We start from the raw sequence: 20343 nt of genomic DNA, 5'->3' as shown, positions 1-20343 counted from the left end.
ATAACATCAGTTAAAAAGTTCCATGTTTTTCCATTTGTCTTGAGGATATACATAAACGGATGTCAAAAAATTTAGTTCAGCTAAACATGAAGAAGACTAAGACATCTTTAACTGGCCCTGAATCCTCCAACCATAAAAACATTTTAGGGTCATATTCCAGTTTTGTCTCTGGCATAAATCCCTCCTCACTACAACTCATCCAAAATGCAGCTGCTAGGATTTTATTCCCATCTTGTTATCTTTGCACCAGCTGCCTGCAAGTTTTAGAGTTGATTTTAAAATTTTAGTCATCATTTTTGAAGCAGTTTGAAATGGTTTGGCCCCAAGAACCTTCTGGTCTTTTAATTTCCCATGTGCCACCACAGCCCCTGAGGTCCTTAAATGCTTCTCTCCTGGCGGTTCCAAAATCCAAACTAAAAAAACCAAAAAAACCAACGGCCTGCCAGCTCTGGAACAACCTTCCAGGGGAGATCAGGGTGGTTAAGTCTAGCTCATCCTTTAATCCTTACTTACTTATTGGCTAGCCTTCCTGTGATCGCTGACCTTACCTTTTTCTACAAAAAATATTATTTTTCCTGTTTTATGTCTTATTTTTCATTATGTTTTATTACTATATTTGATGTTTAATTGCTTATGTATTGGGGGTTTTGTGAGTGTGTTATCCTTCTCCCTGTGATGCCCTGAGCCGAGTGAATGCAGGTTTCAGCCAAACATGACAGCAGGTGAGTCCCCTTATTAACATTCCATCAGCCAGAGAGGAGTATTTATCCAGTAAATCCATTATCCAGAATTTTAACTGTTGCAGTGATTTGCTGGTTTGGCAACCTCGGTATGGTTGACAAAAATAGTCTGGGGGAAGATTGTTACACTTTGCCAGAAGATCACTGGCACCACCTTGAATGATCTTGGCTATGTTTATCAAGTTAGAGCCACTCAGAGGGTAAAAGGCATCCTGGCAGAGCATCAACACCCTCTTCATGCAGAGTTTTGACTCCTGCCATCAGGGAGGAGGTACACTTTCCCCTTGGAGGGCCAAATCAAACAGATATCTGAGATCATTGGTTGCGCTGTTGGGTTCCTAAGCAAGCTGTAGGCCTAGTTGGTGCAAGATTGCACACACACTTCAATACTGATGGACTCCTAGTGCTTTTATAACTCACTTCAACTTTATTATGATGACATCTATTGCATGTTCATTATATATATTTATGTTATTTACTAAATCTAATAATGTGTATTGGTTGTGTATTAGTTATGTTGACTACTGTTGCAAATCACATTGCCCCTTGGGGACAATAAAGACTATCCTGTCCAATTTAAATACCAATGCCCTGATCTTCTGGAAAAAAAACCTGCATACAATTGACTCTTTATGGCGTATAAGTAAAGAACACAGACATTTGCCAAGTTGCCTAAGGTACACAATGTAAAATGCAGCCTTAGTGACAATAATTTCTGAGTCATGATTAATTTAACTTAAACTCTCCTAACTTTAGGAAACTTTGGCTGGCCTGTTTTTTTTTTCATCTCTAGTAGTAGTTTACTAGCTAACAGTAGTGTTCACTAACACAAGCTAACGGTAATATTACCTAATATAGCTTGCAGTGGTTAATGCAAGTGTTAGCTAACTTGTTTGATCTGTATAGCTGCTCTTTTATTGATTTTATAAAATGGATGCCAGATACAGCGGCGACTGTCTGCTATCTTAACAGCTAAATGCCCATCTTTATTTATGTATTTTTCAGTATGTTTCAATAAGAAAAAACAACAATTACAAAGTTATGAACCTTGGAAAATGAGAAAAGTAGTGTTGGTTGCATTAGGTAATGTTCATAAAAGCTAACAGGTGTTTTTGGATTGAGTATTTAGGATTTCCCAACCTGAGATAAGACAGTATGAAGTACGATAAGATAGCATTCCTACAAATTAAGTTAGTTCAGACTCTTCGTATCTTAAGACTTAATATTGGAAGTTTCTGTAATACGGCTCCTGCAGAAGGTTTATCAGGCCAAAAAAACTAGCTAACCTTGTTTCATTGTGTTTTTAAATGTGTGAATACGTCAAAAAGGATATATATTTGTATTCAGAAGTGCTGTGTGTGTTTTCACACTCAAACCCTGAATGCTGTGTGAGACCACTGTGGCATCCTCTGTTTAGAGCTATGACTAGGAATAACACTCCAGTAAGTGCAACAAAGAAGACTGCCATAAAAATTTGGCAATATAATTTTAAGATGTACACTAAAAGTTACTATTGTCAAGTGAGGTGGACTTAGAGTTTGTGAAGACTGCACTATAAATGCAGCCTCTCCCACAAGTCAAATGTCATACAGTACTAGGGGGTAGGGGAAAAAGATACAGCATCATATTGTGTGGTATTTTGTGTGTCAATATTGCATCAATACACAGTTACTAAGTATCCAACTTTTATTCTGTAAATATTATATATATTCTAAATATTGATGAGCCTTTTTAGTACTAGAATAATAAAATCAATTCCTTTTTCAGTCTGCTAGATGATGCTTTTTGAGTTATTTTCTGGTGAGGTCAGCAGAGGTCATGGTCAGTGGGATTGGTTGTTTTTTCACAGCACTGGTCAGTGAATCTCTTCAGCAATCCCATTTTGCTGCACTAAAAATCACTGGAGATGAACAGACTGAAAACTTCTAATTAGGGGCAAGAGATGTTGGCAAAAGTTTTGTATTGCAAAATATGTTTTAACAATACTCAGCATATGGCAAAATCTTTAAAACTGGAATAATAAGCCATCATGGGGACTGTGATTTCCACCCCTTCACTGTAAAAATTAAAAAGTATAAAAGTCTCAACATTTTGAGGCAACTTACTTAGATTTCTTCATTAGATTTTTTGAGCTTTGAGCCCAACTCAACCTCTTAAGTTCTGAAAAAAGTTTTAGCAAATAGTAATGTTTTGTTGAGATCATTTACTCTTCTTATTTAGATAAATTTGAATCTTCAAGTTTTAGAAACCCCCATATATTTGTATTTCAAAAACTGTTGAGTAAACTCATCCCTATTAACACAAGGTCGTTGCAGGAATGTAGTTGCAACATAACTTTTGCAACACGTCACACTGGAGTCACCTAGCAAGTGAAATTCCAAAGTGTAGTCACCAGTATGTTACTTTAAATGTCACCAGTTGTATGTTGTCCCAGTGCTAATATTGTGACATTTCAGAAACATTGCAGCAATGTCTTCTTATAAAGCACAGAAAATGTCATGCAGACGATGTTGACCAGATGCTGCAAAAATAAAATAGAATTCCTCATATGTTGTAATGTTTCAACAAAGTAGCAGCAACACAACTAATAGTAACCTTGTAATGAGATGTGATGTAATATGTAATGTAATGATGTTGCTGTAACATTGTTACAATAATTAAACATGCCAATCACAACATTGCAGGGACACACTGTGTTTGCAGGGACTGAAGTAAATAATGGTTAAAAAATTCATAATTTCAATTCCAACCATTTAATTTTCAAGCACCCAAATAATGACAAATCATGTTCACAGATCACTGTGAACAATTTTTGAAATGCATCTTTATGGGGTTTCTAAAACTCAAGGATTCAAGTTCATCTAAAGAAGAAAAGTATATTATCTCAATAATAGATCATAGGTCGGCAAAACTTTGCTTAGTTTATTTCAAAACTTTGGGTTTGAGTTTGATTAGAAATTGAAAGATCCCTCGAATGCAACTGCCTTTCAATTATGACTCTTTTTTTTACTGTGTAAACAGTACTCTTGACAAAATACCCAGAAATCAGTCAAAGGTAGAAACTGATGGATGCACAGCATCTACCTGCAGCAGAGCATCAGGGGGCAAGTCCATGGAGCTCCGAGTCTCCACTGACCCCATCCTCCGGTGTCGGGGCCCTCTCTGCGACTGGGACATGGAGTCCGTCCTGGCCAGAGAGGCGTCATCATCCTCCATTAACCCGCCGCCTCCTTCTCCTCCGCCTTCCCCATCATCTGAGCTAGAGCCGCCCTCCCCTGAGAGGAGAGACCGTCTCTCCCCGGACTGCCGCTTCTGGCGTTTGAGTGACGGGGCGCGACCCAAGCTGTTCCAGCTGGACCGCCGGCTGGTCCTGCCACTGCCGGAGCTCCATGGGGCATGGGGAGAGGCGCTTCGGGCGCTGGTCTGGAGGGCAAGAGGAAGACAGAGTGATAAAAATCAGGAAGGAGAAAAAGAATAACATGAGGGACAGCCTGTAAAAGGGTTGATCTTGAATCTTAGCACTCTGGTGATGTTGTTCTTTCATACAGCTGAACTGAACTGACTCGGCTTGACGTGAGCTGAATTGAATAGCGATTCCCGCTGACAGGCAGACAGGAGCAGATGTGGGGATCCAGGCTTATTTTCTCAGGTCTTTATCCTGATCATCAGTTTGTCAAGTAAAGAGTGGCAGTGGCAGCAGTAAGTAGTGTCGGACGGCATGCCACATTAATCATCATCAATCATTACGACCTCCACGCATCAGCAGGACACATACAATGAATTCAGATTTAGAGAGACGCTCAGGGGAAAGCCGGGCGGCAAAGGGGTGGGGGGGTAGCGATAATTCTTGACACTTATCCCCTTTTACACACGTGTTAATGTTGGCTTTCTGACATCCTGGAACAGGGCTGTTACACTTGAGAGTAGAGTGTATGTGAGAAGAAATATACCAACCGGGGATTTGTCATAGCAGGCCGGGTCTACGGAGACACTGCTGCCTCTACGGGACTCGTAGCCCATGATCGGGTCACCTCCAACAGGCATCTTGGGAACTGGCATGGGGGTGGCAGCCGTGTGGGTAATCAGAGGTGGAGTCAAGTTGTTCTTCAGGTCCACGTGACCGTTTACAGGCACTACTAGTAGAGAACAGTTTATGGGTTAGGAGTGGGTAAGAGCAAAGTAGAGCTATCCATACTTTTTTCTTTTTTCTTTTCATAACACCTGCTCACAGTGATGGTACAGAAGATGTAGTGGGCTCAGTTTTGAAGCTATACTTGTGTCATATGAAGCTAGAAGACCATATCAGGCTAGCTTGTTAGGAAGGGGGCTAAATAGCACATAAAATTTATTCTAAGTGTTTGCAGGGATGATTTTCAAAAGAGGAATATGTCCACTGTGTGAATATGGTGAATGGATACCCAAGAGTTTTCCCTTTACAGACCTACCCACTTTATGCTAGTCTCAAATGCATGCAGTTTTGTTGCATGCACTATAAATGTGTTATTTTCGCCAATTCCATTTGAATATTTCTGTATACTGGGGTGGTTAAACAGTATTGGGATCACATGAATTGGGTATAATTGGAAGGCTATGACTCTTGTGGATTTAATGAGCCTGGTTGTATTCATGTATGATGATGTTAGTCCCCACAGCAGCCATTTCATTGTACTGAGACCATTTTTTGGACACATTTTTATAACATCACTGTATAAACCTGACTTTTGAGGATAATCAAAGCCTCATGAAACCAGAAACTTGAGACCTGGAGCATTCAGACAAGATGTGGCTGTCCTAGGTATACTGACAGTAAGGGATTCTCTGAGGAATCCCCAGTACAGAAGCTCTGAAAAATGTAATTCTTGCAGAAATCTCCAGGTGTTAAAAGTTTATGATACCAAATCACAGCATAATTTTTTTCTATGGTGTTCCTCAAGGTCTTGGTACCTCAATGTGGTATTTGTTGAAAAAATGAAAAGAACATTGGATAAAGAGGGCAATGTTGAAAAGAAAGTGACAGAAGCAACAGAAAAAAGCATCACAACAGAGGATGAAAATTCTAAATTGACTTAAAGCAGGAGGAACAGCAGCAAGAGGTGGCGCAGAGGGAGGAGTGCCACAGGGATGCACCCTCGGTAACGCGGTGCAGCGTACTTAAAAATGGATGCCTCATACTGTTATTGAGCAACATGAATATTTCAGCAGGGCATTAATCTTAAGGGATGCGTGGGAGAGAATATTATGTTTGGCAGCAACACAAATACATGACATGCGGAGGGCAATGCAACTTTAATAACGCTAATTCCTCCGTCTTCCAACCTTTATCCGAGGACTAGAGGATGTATATTAGGCTCTTCCAGCTATGTAAGCACTTTTCTGCAGAGCATCTGATGGGGCTGAAGGGGAGATGATACTGTACGTCTGGGAGTTGTACTCCATACAGTAGTGTTTCCATCAGGCCTTTCAGTCTGTGCGAACAGTAATTAGAGGGGATGGGAAGTGGCGTATGAGGAATTATGGATGAGGCTGCTGTACTGGTTTGACGTTGTGCAGGGAGACAGCCAGGCACGTGCCCAACGAGTGTGGTCGGAAGCCAGTGGGGAAAAGACTGAGACCACAGACATAGAACAGGTAAGGGGGTGTTTACACAGGCCGCACTTTAAATGCTCTCGACCTTACTTCCTGCTGTGCCCGAAAAATTTTACATACATTTCGACAGAAACGCAACAGTATGTAATCTACAGGGATCTAACAAAGATTAGGGAGGGAAAATGCCAACAGTTAACTGTGCAAACACAGATGGTACAGGTTTTGCCAAGTGTTTGTAATAGAGGCTTTGATAAACCACAGAGGGTTGGGTTCAATCTATTGCATTCCTCACTGGTTCAAGCAGAGTGCAGCAATGCGTGTGTCTGTATATATACATACAGTTAATACTGAGGGCATGCTACAGCAGGGGTTCTCAAACTTTTGCTGACTGAGTGCCAATTTAAGGAACCATCATGTGACAGAAGGCGGCACAGGAAAACCCATGAACTTGTAAGAGGATCTGTGATTGGTCCCATACTGGTGTTAAACATTGAATTCCTTAAGCACTGAATTCACCTGTTTGCAGATCACTTCATCTGTCCCCCGAGGTCCAACAAAATAAGAACTGATCCTCCATTTTTCCTCAAAAACACAGCATTTGGCTTTTCCATCTCACTTCCACCTTAAACTGCCAAGATGTCCACCAAAATCGCTAACTTTAGCTAACAGCACAAGCACAGAACATAACTGACCTTTCCTAAGTCCCTAAGTTTCCCAGTAACAGTTGAACTAACTTGCTAGCTTGGTCAACTTCCTTCTTTTTCCTGAGAAAGTGATATAGGGTCACAATTTTAAGTTAATGAATTATGTAGATTAGCTGGCTAGTTAGCTCATGTTTTCATAACATGAACTAACTTAAAATGTGACCTTATATTGCTATTACAAGTTCCCCAGCAACATCCTTTAATAATCATATAAATTAGTTGGGTTTTTTTCAACATAGACAAGCCTAGCATTTAGCTAGCATAGCTAAGTACAAGATGGGAGAAAGTCAACCAAGGTACCAGGCTTGTTCAACTGATAGAGCAGTTGAGCAAGCCCCAACTGAGCTCCAACTGTCATTGGAGCACAGAGCAAAAAGGTGCAGCATTTAGGAGAGGTCGATTCCTGACCCTTCCTGACCTGACACTCGTGAGGTTGCCTTGCAACCAGTAGCTTTTTACAAGCTATCATCCCTAACCTGACGTCTGATGCAGTGGCTGTGAAATGTATTAAATGTAGGCTACTGAAATAAAACTGAAATAAGACTGATGAGTAAAATGTGATGCATGCATGTCATGTCACATTTGGGGGACATACAAAATGTGTCAGAGGGCTGCCATTGGTCTGAGGGCCAGACATTGTGAACCCCTGTACTAAGTGTGAACTGCTCAAAGATGCGATCCAAGACCCCACTGATGACTCACAGACACACAAAAGATATCAGCAGGCTTTATATCTAGTCTTGTTGGGGACAGGTTGGAGAGTCATGTAACAAGCTCCAGCCAATGAAAGCAGACATGGACTGGGGAAGCAGAGGAGTTGAGAAGAGGTGGAAGAGCATTGGAGCAGCAGCCAGAAAAGGCCAAATATAGAAGAAAATTGGCAAATAGTAATTATAAAGTAGTTCAAACTAGTTCCAGCTACAACAGCTGCTCACTGATGCTAATGCCACATAGTTTGGAGAGCAGACAGACTCATCGGGGATACCTTCTGGTGAAAGCTCTTGTAATGTGTGACCCCCGCTGCTGATTTGTCATGTAGTGCGCAAACCACAACAACTTCAAGATTCCCAATTACAGAGGCAGAAAGTTTAGTGTGAGCAGTACAGCAATCTGCCGACTTTGAAAGTCATGTAGTGTGTCCACGGCATAATGTGCATTCCTCACCTGCAGAGGCTGATAAATCCTTCTTGCTGCCGTTCACGTCCTCCATACTTCTTGCACAGGAATCAATCTCCGAACCTGATTTAGAGGCATCGCCCTTGACAGACAAAAGCACAAGCGTTAGAAGGCAAACACGTGAGAAGTATCCTCTTAGTCGAGTTAACAGAAAGGCGGTGGGTTGAAGTTGCCTCTAAACACAGATCCCTGCTTAGTTGTATCTCGCTCCCAATGTTGCATCAATCCTTGTTCAGATCGGACGTTGGATCGGTCACTAGAGGCAACCACCCTCTCGGAAGCGGACAGGTGAGGTTGGGGTCTCCAAGATCCCAAAGTTCAAAGGTCAAAGGGTACAAAGAGACGGTGAGAAAGAGTAGCTGTGTAAAGTGTCGTCATGCAAGGAGGTCCACAGAGAAACCACACTGAAACTCAAGCAAGCAAGAAAGCATTTTTCCAAGAGAACCTGGCCAGTACACTGAGTTCACATAAAAAGGTTGGCCACATGGCAATTATTTTTTCTTGCCGTGACCCGTAAACTGCTACAAAAGAGCTTCAGTGTGGTTGCCAGATCTACAATTATCACACCGCACAAACACACAACACACATGTATTGTTTTTACACCAAAATTAGTGTAATTGTGTTTTTTTTTAACTGCAGCTAAACCTGCTAACAATATGTGAGTAACCCGTTTGCCTTTCTGTTTTCTTTCTTTCATTGTGTTAAGTTACCGCTGATGTAAACCCAACATTTCCTGATTTTACTGCTTCATAATAAAAGGTTTAGGTAACAAAATAACAGGGGACTTTTATTGTGAAGAATTTACAGGAAATAAAATGTTTATCCACTAATAAGACACTTGACTAAAGACAAGCAGTAATCAGTTAAATACACACCTTCAAGCGGGTGCAAACTCCTCTGTGCTGGGTCAAACCGAGTTAAACCAACCAGCACTTATATGGATTGCAGAAGTTACTGACAGAGGCGACGAACCTTCTTTTCCAAAAAGTGGCAAAAATTAGCACGTCCAACCTGGTGTCATGTTTCTACCACTGCCAACTGGAGCTGGAGCCGATAAATGCACGTGAACAAATGCACCCTTTGATGGATGTTAGTGGGTTTTTGTCTAGTGTAAATGGGACTTCAAAGTGTGTAATCTAAAAATCAAACCCAGTTTGACTTTTGACAGAACAGCAGAGCTGTTTATGCCTTGTTTTGTTCTCTATCATTGTTCCAGACAGCAACGTCAAAATGAGTCTTTCTCCCTGTCTCACATTTACATATCTTTCTACTCCTCCAGTCCTTACTATATTTCACAGACTTTCTCAGGCTCTTAATTACTTTCCGCTTCACACTGCCTTCCACTAACAAACCTACTGCCGTGAACCTGAGATTCCTGCTTGTATTTGTTGCCCTGTGCCAGAGCCTGCAGACTCCATTAATATGTGCGAGGGTGCCAGGTGGACGCTGGATTAATAGAATGCCGACCCGGTGAGTCAGACCTCTGTGGTAGCAAAGTGAATAAACTGTGTGCAGAAAAGCCTCAGGACCTAATCACCATGCACCTCCTTTTAAACTAACAAATTACTTTCTCAATACTTCCCGTGAGTGTGAGAGAAAGACACAGTGGTTGTGGATGGACTTCATACTGTATTTGTTTATTGTTGGGTATGGCTATCTTTGGGGCACTGATTTGCATTTTTCATTCGTACTTAAAGTCATTATTTTTGCGCCCCAGACTGATTGCCCTGGACCTGTGAAGTGTGGGAAAATTAGGTAAGGAGAGCGGATGCTAATGAACTGGGAGGCCAGTCAACTCAAGAGCCACTTGGAGACCGCTGTGGTTGTCGTGCTCATCATGTTTCTGCATCACAGTGGCTCAATCCTATTTTAAACTGTTGGCTCATAGCAACAAATTTGCAGCCAGTTTGCAGGATATCTGTGTTATGCAACTGCCAATCAGTGATCTGAGGTGTCTTCTGCTCCACCGTTTAGTATCAGCCCAGGTTACTGAGGTGATACCAAAAAGAGAACCAAGTACCAGATTCTATCCATACCTTTTAACAATGGAAAACAAAGAGCTGATTCAGGTCAAGCTGAGCTGTACAAACCAGTGGAAACATAGCAATGTTTCAGTGCCTGGAACAAGAGATGGTTCGGCAATTTAAGCTATCCTAGCTCTGGAGATGGCAACATCAGTCATCGTGTCTGTCGGTGCATCACTTTGGTCCAGAATGCATTAAAAGCTTCCACAGGAGACCGACTGGAAGCCAACTGGCTTTGGTGATCCCTTGACTTTTTCTCCATGAGGTTGACATTTTTGATGTATAATGAAATAACTCAACAACAGTTAAATGGATTGTCATTAAATTTGGTTCCTCACAGGATGAACTGAACTACTCAGCGGTTAGACTGAATAGTTTCAAACTGTGTTTAACTGATATTCCCTGATCCAATTCCAATACTGCAAACACTAGACTAAACTTCTTTTTCTATTTTGAAGTTTTAAGAATAGCTTTCTTAACACCCATTAATTCCAGCTTGTCATAGGCATTATTGTGCACTTGACACTGAAACAGGATCAGACAGACAGATTTTGATGCTCAGCTTCCAGTTTCTTTTTCCAGTGACTGCTGATTTCTTTTATTCGTACTAAAAGGGAAAATTCTGCACTTTTCATGCAGATGCCCAGTCAGTGTTGATGTTGTACATGTTGTCAACTAGAGCAACACATTCCTCAGTGCGAGCTATACTGACTGGGAAAATGGAGTTCTAGATGAGTATTTCTATCACATAATGTTATGTATTGACCGACAAAGTAATAGCTATAGGCTTCCTGGTACCTGTAGGCACTGCTGCACGTCTCTGTGAGGAGGAATGCTCAGTTTTCTCGGTTAACATAGCACACTCCAAGGAATTTATTGCTTCAACTGTCTGCATTTACCCTCAACACTGACTGGACATCTGCATGAAAAGTGCAGAATTTTACCTTTAACAGTTTCGTGGAGGTATCTTTGTCTCTTTCTGTTGTTAGTCTGAACGAACAATTGTGCAGTGTTTTCTTCTTGTGCACAAACATTACTTTTTTTGTTCAAAATCTACGTATCTATTTGTAAAAAGGACTTTCCGCAACTTAAAAGCATGAAACTATCTGACTGTGCCGAACCAAGCCTTTGTGGCAGGAGATTCCAAACATTTGACGGGTTTGGTGCATATTTTAGAAATGTTTGGGGCGTGAAGATTATAATGCAGACAAATGTTCACACATCCACCATCACACAGACGTACTGCTAACCAAACACACAGCTCACACCCACGACCATTTATCACCAGACATAAATTTAAAAATAAAATCTGTTTTAACCACAGCAAGAGCCCCTATCCCGCTGGGCTCATCGACCCACACACAATCAATCAGACAGGACAGCTGTGATAGGACAAACCCAGTGGAGCGTTGGCATGGAGTATTGTGAGTGCTCAACCTTACTGTATCTCCTCTCCCTGTCCCTGTCTTTCAGGTAAGAGAGCCGCCGTGTTTTTACTCTTGGTTTTGGTTCCTATGAGCTTGTATCTCCAGTACCGTCTGGTCAATTTAAAGGTCAGTGTGTGTGTCTGTGTGTGTGTGTGTACTCACAGGAATATCAAAGCTTGGCCAGGGGTTTTGTTGTGAGGACACTGTGGTATAAGGACCAGACCTGACAGGCCAAGGTGAAGAGCAACAGGACAACCTGACCTCGTCTCCCCTTTCTGAGGCCCGGCTTTTGATGAATTTATGGGGCTTTAGTCTAGCATTATTTCATAAATATAAAGAAAAGAGTGAGACTGTTGGGAAATAACAGAAATGACATTGGCTGGGATAAATATATTTAGTTTGTCTGGAAGTCAAATTTGCGAAAATAATACAGGAAGTCCCTCCCCATCCAGGGCAACCTTACTTCATAAATAATATGAAGGAAAAAAATATAGTGAGAGAAAAGAATAGTCCACTTTGAATTGTGTCATGAATTACACATATGTTTGTCAGTTTAAAACATAATTTTACAAGTCAAGAAAAGTCATCTATTGTTGAAGGTTTGTCGTAGTTTAGTTTAATTTTATGTGAAAGCGCTCAGTGAAGTACAACTCTCTAGTCTTTCTAATTCTGGATCTTCACAACAAGTTTTACAACACTTTCTTGATTTGAAAGTGTATCTTTTAAATTCACGTTACGCACAAACAAGATCAAAATATGATTTGTCTCTTGTCATAGATTACCATACATATTTTTTCTGAAGTTAGGTCCCCTGGTGGTTCACCAGAGGGGAGGGTCACCACCTCTCTATGCTGTTTTCTCCAGTGTAAATCTTTGGTCTATATACCAGCACTTTGTGACAGAACAGTTTAAACTATACAATTTCGATCAATAGTGTAAAAAGATTGAGCAAACCTAAGCTCTGCTCAGTCCTAATCCTCAGATTGTCAGGTACAAAGGGCAATTTAGAAACCTACAGTCACCTGGCTGCTGAGGTGAAGTTGGAAAGGAAAAGAATAATCCAGCTTAGACCCAATTCTGATTTGCCAAATTTCCTCCTCGGTTCTCTGTGTCTTTTTCATTTTTTACCCTTTCGTTCTCTAGCACGTCCTGTACAAATTCTTGTCAGGCAGACGTTAATTCGTATCTCAGCTGCCAGAAAACAAATCCTCTGAGAAAAATCCAGCCAGGGTGAACTTCAAACACAAAAAAAGACATATGTTTTTTTTTTATTATTTCCAGATTAAGGCATCTCTTAGGAGAAGCAAGAATTAAATAAGACTGATAGGAGGAGCAATCAACAGAGAGGTCTCTGCACTTTTTGGATGTAATAATACTTATATAGAGGGGAGGAGATGTTAACTGGATTATATTACTGACTCTACACCATTGGCATGTCAGAGTAGAGTACACTGTTGGTTTTGAGAGCCATGATCCGTGAGTAGAAGTGTTCTCCCTAAGCATTAGAGAAAAGAGGTTTTACTGGAGAAAGAAAAGGTGGAGATGATAGCTCTGGAGCAAAGGGGGGCGGGGTGGACTCAAGGGAAACCCCTGATCCTGAAATAGCAGGTTTGTTTGGATAGCTTGTTTACACTCTGCCACCCCAATTTGGGCATGGTGGTGAGAGCAGGAGATGGCCCAGACCAGTCCTGCTGCTGATAGCCAGACAATAATAGACACCAGCCGCACACAGGGGATCTCAATCACATCGCTTCAAAAAGGGTGTAAATGGGAGACGGAGGGTGGATGTTGATAGGACGAGGTGATTGTGTGTGCGTGTCCACCAAAATTGTATCCCACCACAGCTGCATTTAAGACTCATCAGCCCAGAATCGGATTGGATACCTGTGCTGTTGTAGCAGACCTCTAAACTAATACCGACGCATTAATGACACAACATTACAGGTATGGAAGCCGAGGGATACCAACAGTTGAATAAAATGATTTCATCAAATTGCAATTTGATTTTCTGACTGTGTGCAAACATTAAAATGTAAAAATTCAGCTCTCATTTCCTTATTTAAATTCCACTTTTTTCCAGTTCCAATCCAATATCTGAAAATGGATGTCAATACCGATTCTTCACCTATACTATTATTATTATTATTATTATTATTACTATTATCACTATTATCATTTTTAGAGGAAGTAGTAATAGTAGTAGTAGTATGAGTAGTAGTACTAGTAAGATTACATAAGGCTGAAACAGAACTTCAGTCTGGAAAGCTTGTTTACTTTGTGTAATGTAAACTTGAACAATGGTGCCATTCAACCATTGTGGGGTGCTGTAGGATTCTGGCTTGTGACATTCACTTATGCATTTTATAGGCTGAGAGACGGTGCTCATTTGCATAATTCCTATATTGCATGGCTGAGATTTGAAGTTTGCATTTTATATTCCAAAATGCAAATGTTACTGTTTTTGAGTTTGTCATGTGTTTGTTCAGAACAGAGTGGCATAGCACAGCAATATGGAACATGTTTCCTCTATATTACATGCAAATCCAAAGTATAGGTGACAAGCTCTTCAACATTCGATTCATTTTGCATAAACAGTGCTGTCAGATTAAAATGCAAGGGATTGCCAAAGTCAGTGCAACTCAATACAAATGTCTGTACCAAATTTCACGGCACTCCATCCAATACTTCTTGATAATTTTCAGTCTGGAACAAAGTGGCGGACCAACCCACACTGCTCGCTAAAAAAAAATGCATAGTTACTGCCAAAATAAAATCTGCAAATCATTTGCCGTATAGCAGAACACTACTCGGATGATAAGAAAATTGAATGATAAACTGACTTTTCAGTTTCAGATTCGGCAGATAATATGCAGTCTAAAGTCGAAAATAAACGAAAAATTGAACTTTCATTTTAATACTGGCAGCCCTGGACTTCCACAGACGGCTAGTATATTCAGTGTATGCAAAGTATACAGTGTAGAGACAGTATGTGAAACTATGACAGCAGGTTTAATCATTAGACCAATCAGCAGACTCCACTCAAACTCCCATTTCAAGCTCAGGCTTCCAGTATAGTTCAAGAACGTTTTGAAAAATAAAAACTTCAGAACAGTTTGGAACATTTGCCCACTGGAAAACTCCTGATCAGCTCTGGATATCATTCAACAGTGTAAAAGGGGAGGACACGAGGACAAAACTTACAGTCATCTGCTTTTTCAAACTCTTCATTTCGCAGAGTGTATCGGCCTCGCCTTAAGAGCCTGAGTCATGCAAACAGAGCTGACCCCCCCGTCTCTTTATTAGCTCTCATCTTCTAGCCTGGCTGGATTTATCTGGCTGTGCCGGGGCCTCCCAAAAAGCCAGCACCCAACCCCCCTTTATCCCCCCGTCTCTCCTTCACTTCATCTCTATCCTCCAGCCAGATAAAACAGAGACTGAGAGGGAGATTTTTGGCAGCGTTCTTACCCTGAGGCTGGAAAGAAAGAAAAAGAAAGGGGAGGAGGGCTGGTGGGAGGTGAGCATTCAATCTGAGGTTTGATGTGGAGTCTGCTTAAAAAAAAAGAAGAAAAGAAAGAAAACAGTATCTTACACACACACACACACACAGCAAAGTGATGCAAGTGTTAAAGCACTTTGTTGTCTGTCCTAAACTCCACTGAACAGTCACTCGGCCCCGGTTAGTTTCAGCAGCTGGGGCATCATGCAAGAAGCAGGTTAGAGGACTTTGAGATGATGTGACATGTTCTCTGACAGCCATGTTGGAGGTTCTCTGCTTTTGTGATTCAACAGGGAATAACTTGATTCATAACCGGCCGTTATGTTGCTTCCCTTTTCCCTAGTTCTTTGCGGTCTTTAGCAGCAAGGGCACTCAAATTACAAAAAAATGTTCTTATGACCCTACTGGTACAGAGCTATGATGGTTCAACAGATGCTTTGAGATTTCAATTGCTGAGACTTTATCTGGATTTCATTTGCCGTTCAAGAATTGAAAAATCGCCTTTGAAAGACCAATTTTTGGGTGTCTTTGTGCCGTACTCAAGTATAATAGTATATCCCCCTACTGGTCAGCTTTCACATTAGTAATATTGATCTGCGCTCAAGTACACTTCATCACCTCCACAGCATTTGTTCCTTTTGTTACTATGGTGTAGAAAAGCCTACCAATCACAAGATTCCAATAGCTGTCCACTGCCTTGTTTTGGTACAGTTGGTTGTCACACCTGAAGTGAACCGTACTCAGACTACTTTTTCAAGTGGACCCTGGCACGGATCAAGAAATCATGCCTGAGTATAATACACAGTATACACATGTATCAAATGTACTGGACTTTGGGGTCAGCGTGCTCAGATCTGGGCCTGGGTCCCTGATGTGAAAGCCAACTCAGTCAGGATATTCCACAGACCTTACAGCAGTATTCTCACTGTTTTTTTGGGGTTTTTTTCGCTGTGGCTTAAAATTCTTGACAACTTTAAATCTCCAAACTATCTTTAAAATACCAAACTACTAGCTGCTTCACAATGAAAAGTAGTTAAACTACATCAACTACACTCCCAAAAAAAATTAGCTTGTCAAAATGTAGTTCAGCTAAATCCAAACTATATTACAGGAAATTAGCCTGGTCTCATTCCCAGCTCGTCATATGCCCATGATTTGTCCCCGCCCCTTTGTGACTCATACCGATGCGCACAGTATCTGTTAGTGGCTAAAAGCGATGCATCATGTTTTTTTTAAGTGACTTCAATCTAAATCCATCCAAGGCTGTATAAGATGCCCCGGGCGTGTCGCTCTTTTTGTTAATATGCAAAGGCAGGCAAAGAAATCTGAAGCCTCCGGAGCAGAGCGCACTTGTCAGTACAAAGTGCAAGAGCTAGCTTTAGCTGTGTTAGCTAGTGCCAGTTACAAAAAGTACACTTTCCATTCTGATATGTCTATGGCTATAGTCGCTTTTTTTGTAGCTGAACAGACTCTTCATCCGAGTCTGGGGTCTGACTGAGGCTCAAATATATATGGCTTAATCTCGCTGATGTGTCCTAACAACAGCTATCTTGATCACATCAACCATTAACCTTGCACAAGCAGCAGTGGCGGGCAGGACGTGAGGCCAGATTCATCATTTTTCAATGAGGGAAAAAGACTTTATGTGCTTCCAGACCCCCCCCTTTTTTTAAACTTTTTATGTGGGAAAACAATGTTAAACAAAATATTAATCATAGCTGGGTATTTTTACATGCTTTAAAACTTTAAGCTGTGCAATTGGATGTCCACCAGAATGCCAGCTGTAGCTGACTTCCCTCTTAACATTTTTATGTACGCAGGCCTGTGCCTTTGTGTTTTTCTTTTATCAAAGAAGCAGATATTTTCTAACACACTTACTCATCTTTTGCACTGATGATTCATTCGGGAGAGTTTGATATCCATTCAAGTCTTGGAAAAGCTCCAGTTGTGAGCCACCTGATACTGTCTATGCAGAAAATGAACTGTACTCTTACTTCCCACTTCTGTACTCTATTGAATTGGGCTGGCAACAAGACATTCGGCAGTGAAGATCTCAAAACCTTTGTGAATTAAATTGAAACAATATGCATGGAAACGACAAGTTAGAAAATAATTAGTGGAAAGTGAACATTGGGCCACTCTAGAGGATATTTCATCATGTTTTCTCTACTGGAAGGACACTCTGGAGGGCACTTTATTATGTTTCACCCAATGGGAGGGAACTTTAGAGCATTTTGTCCACTAGAGGGGCACTCAAGAGGGCACTTGATCATCTTGCCTTGGACATTGGGCCACACTAGAGAACACTTTATTGTGTTTTTGCTACAGGAAGGACACTGTAGAAGGCACTTTATCAGATTTTTGTCCACTAGAAGGACAGTCTACAGCAGTGTTTCCCAAACTTTCTTTCTGGGGACCCACTTTTTAAAAATATCAAACCATCACGACCCAATTCACAATATACCCTATCAATAAATCTTGGGAAGACTTAATTTGTGCCTAAATGAATGTTTCTGACCATCTTTACTGCCGTTTCCACATAACCTTATATTATCTTGATGCATTATTGAAAATATATACACATTACATAATTTATAATGGGAAATAAATGCATTTAAGCCGAGTAAACAGGCCATCTCATTGTGTTTATTTCCCCTCATCAGGAAAACAATATAGGACATTTTAGCCTACTTCATAAATTAGACAAAAGAAGCGCATTCAGGCAGAATTAACAGGGTTCCTCTCATCAGAAAAAAAATACACATTTGAAATGGTTTATAAAAAAGGAGCACTGCAGATATAAATCTTAAATTTGCACCTTATTCCACAGATCCAATAAAATCTCCTGTTACCCAGCTGTGAGTCACGACATTGGGCCACTCTGGATAATACTTTATTGTGTTTTCTCCATTGTAAGGGCGCTCTAGAAGGCACCTCATAACGTTGCATCCACCTGAAGTACACTCTAGAGGGCACTTTTCCACATTGTCTTGGACACAGAGCCACTCTGGAAGGCAATTATCATGCATAGAAAAGTTAGAAAATGGTAGAGTAGATAGCACAGTAGACATTTTTTGTTATTTGGTTGGAGTGGCTCTTTAAGACACTTGTAGCTGACTCAAGCTAGGAATTTATTATCATGTTTTTGATAAATGATCTAAGTTGGATTGTTAATCAGCCAAAATAATGCACAAAAGTAAGACTGACCTACATACAGTATGAGTAATCTCGCTACTGTTGTATATTCAGTCATTAATGAGAAGAACCTCCAAGCTGTGGCTGCGGAGAGATCTGACACATAACTGCAAAGCCTCTGTAGGGACGGATGAGGAGAACGGGTGTAGAGGGAGGGCAGAGGGGAGGATGAAGGAGGGCGGTTAGTCAATTAAATGGAAGGGAGGGAAGGCAGAGCTGCAGTGCTTTACATACCCCTGAGTCTACAGGCAGCTGAATAAGGCTCAGCTGGGCATGCAAGTCCTCCCGCTTGGACACTTCCTATAGTGGGAAGTGATCGGTGCAGCCGGACAGGAGAGGGAGGCGCACACAGGAAAAGAGGCACAGAGGTGAGAGAGAGAGGTGGAACCACAGCAGTAGACAAGAGCAGAAGGAGACAGTTAAAAAGGAGACCCAGCCTGTTGTAACATTTGGACTTTACCATGCAACAGAGCATATCAAAGCGACTGTCCTGGATCACAGTGCGCAGTCACGTGCTGCACATGTGTAGTTTCAGCAACCTGAATTAGTTGAAAGCATGAAAAGTCAGGACAGCAAAGAGTAGAAGTGAGGAGCACAGCCATGTTTTACCCTCCAGTCGCCTCCGTGTGAAAATCGTTGGGTCAGAAAGCAGTAATGAAAATGACCTTGACATATAAATTTAATGACTCTGCGGTGCAGATATGCATCGTTCAGGACATATTGTGCTCAGCATGGAAGCATTCCTCTGCAGCTGCCTTGTCAAGTACATACAGTATGTGTGCTTCAGTGTGAACTGTATATGTTTGCAGGTGTAATAAAAAGGTGTAATAAAAGTGAACAGCTTTGGTCTTTCTGCTGTTAATAGGACTCCATGAAGAAACAGATCGGTTTGGTTGCACTCTCTGCAGCAGATACTCACACTGTCATAACCTGACAGTGAGACACAATGAGAGAAAACAATGCGAAGAAACAGAGTATGAAGGAGATGAAATAAAAGCAGACCCGAAAAAACACCTCCATAAGATGATTTCCCCTCTGCCTTTACGTCCAAAACAATATGGATATTAACAAGTAATACATCTTTTTTTTTTTTTTTTCCTCTGCGTGACTGTGTGTGTCTTGGCTCCGCATCCATACATCTCTCTTGGCTTAGCTCACGTCGTTCAAGCGCCCGTCGCCTAGCAACCCTGACGCAGGGAAAGTTTGGCCGACTAAAAATAAACTTAGTGTTTGCAGAAAAGGATGTTAAGTTGAAAAAAGGGAGGGAGAATTAAGCCGACAGCTACATGATGATACAGGAGAGCAGAGGGGGGGGAACAGAGCACGAGGTAATAGACCTTAGGGGTTTCTACTTTTGTTTGTGTGTGTGTGTGCATGTTTGTGCATATGTTTATGTTTATGAATATTTCTCTGTCTTCCCATAGCTCTCAAAAGAGGTAAAAATTAAACAAAGACAATACACAATAAACTGACATTTGAATTCTTCTAAATTTTATGTAACTGATATTGGAAATAATAAGCTAATAACATATAATTAGTTATTAACCATTAGACGCTGGAAGCAGAGGGAGCATTGTGCTGATAAACAATTTTTGGTCAATTAAGAGCTGCTAATACAAGGTGTGAACATATTATAACACATTAATGTTGGTTAAACGACCAACCAAACCAATATTCACTTTCCCTGAGGTAAATATCTTGTTCTTTAGTCGCTGAATGCTCTGCTATGGTCACCAGCTACTTGCAATTTCAGTCTGTTTGGTGGTGGGTAGGTAGCATGAAGAGGGGATTTGGAGCTTTTTTTTTTTTTTTTTTGCTGAAAACAGCTGCCTGCTGCAACTGAAAGTGATGCTATGAGATGAGGGTGAACCAAAACAACAAAGTGGAAGGTCAGAAGACCCAAACAATGAGCTAATTGATGCTAAAAGCTCTGTAGAACTAAGGGGAAATGTCACCTGTTTCACATAAGAGCAAAATTATTGATTGTAGTCTTT

The 20343-nt window shown here is 41.0% G+C and overlaps 1 protein-coding gene across 2 annotated transcripts in view; it reads right to left on the bottom strand.

Moving 5' to 3' along the window:
* cacna1g (calcium channel, voltage-dependent, T type, alpha 1G subunit) overlaps positions 1-20343 on the bottom strand; it is a 215309-nt gene that overhangs the window by 86856 nt on the left and 108110 nt on the right. For both annotated transcript variants that reach the window (XM_084741595.1, XM_084741594.1), the window contains exons 13-16: positions 18584-18649; positions 8195-8288; positions 4695-4876; positions 3825-4163 (exon numbers count right to left, since the gene is read on the bottom strand). In XM_084741595.1, the coding sequence (XP_084597721.1) occupies positions 3825-4163; positions 4695-4876; positions 8195-8288; positions 18584-18649 (681 nt within the window). The remainder of the gene's footprint in view (positions 1-3824; positions 4164-4694; positions 4877-8194; positions 8289-18583; positions 18650-20343) is intronic.

The sequence above is a fragment of the Lutjanus erythropterus genome, chromosome 17 (assembly GCF_056507025.1).
Source record: "Lutjanus erythropterus isolate fLutEry1 chromosome 17, fLutEry1.hap2, whole genome shotgun sequence".
In the NCBI taxonomy this organism is placed as follows: Eukaryota; Metazoa; Chordata; class Actinopteri; order Lutjaniformes; family Lutjanidae; genus Lutjanus; species Lutjanus erythropterus.
Note: the sequence above shows the minus strand (reverse complement) of the source record. Positions and strands in the feature narration are given on the sequence as shown.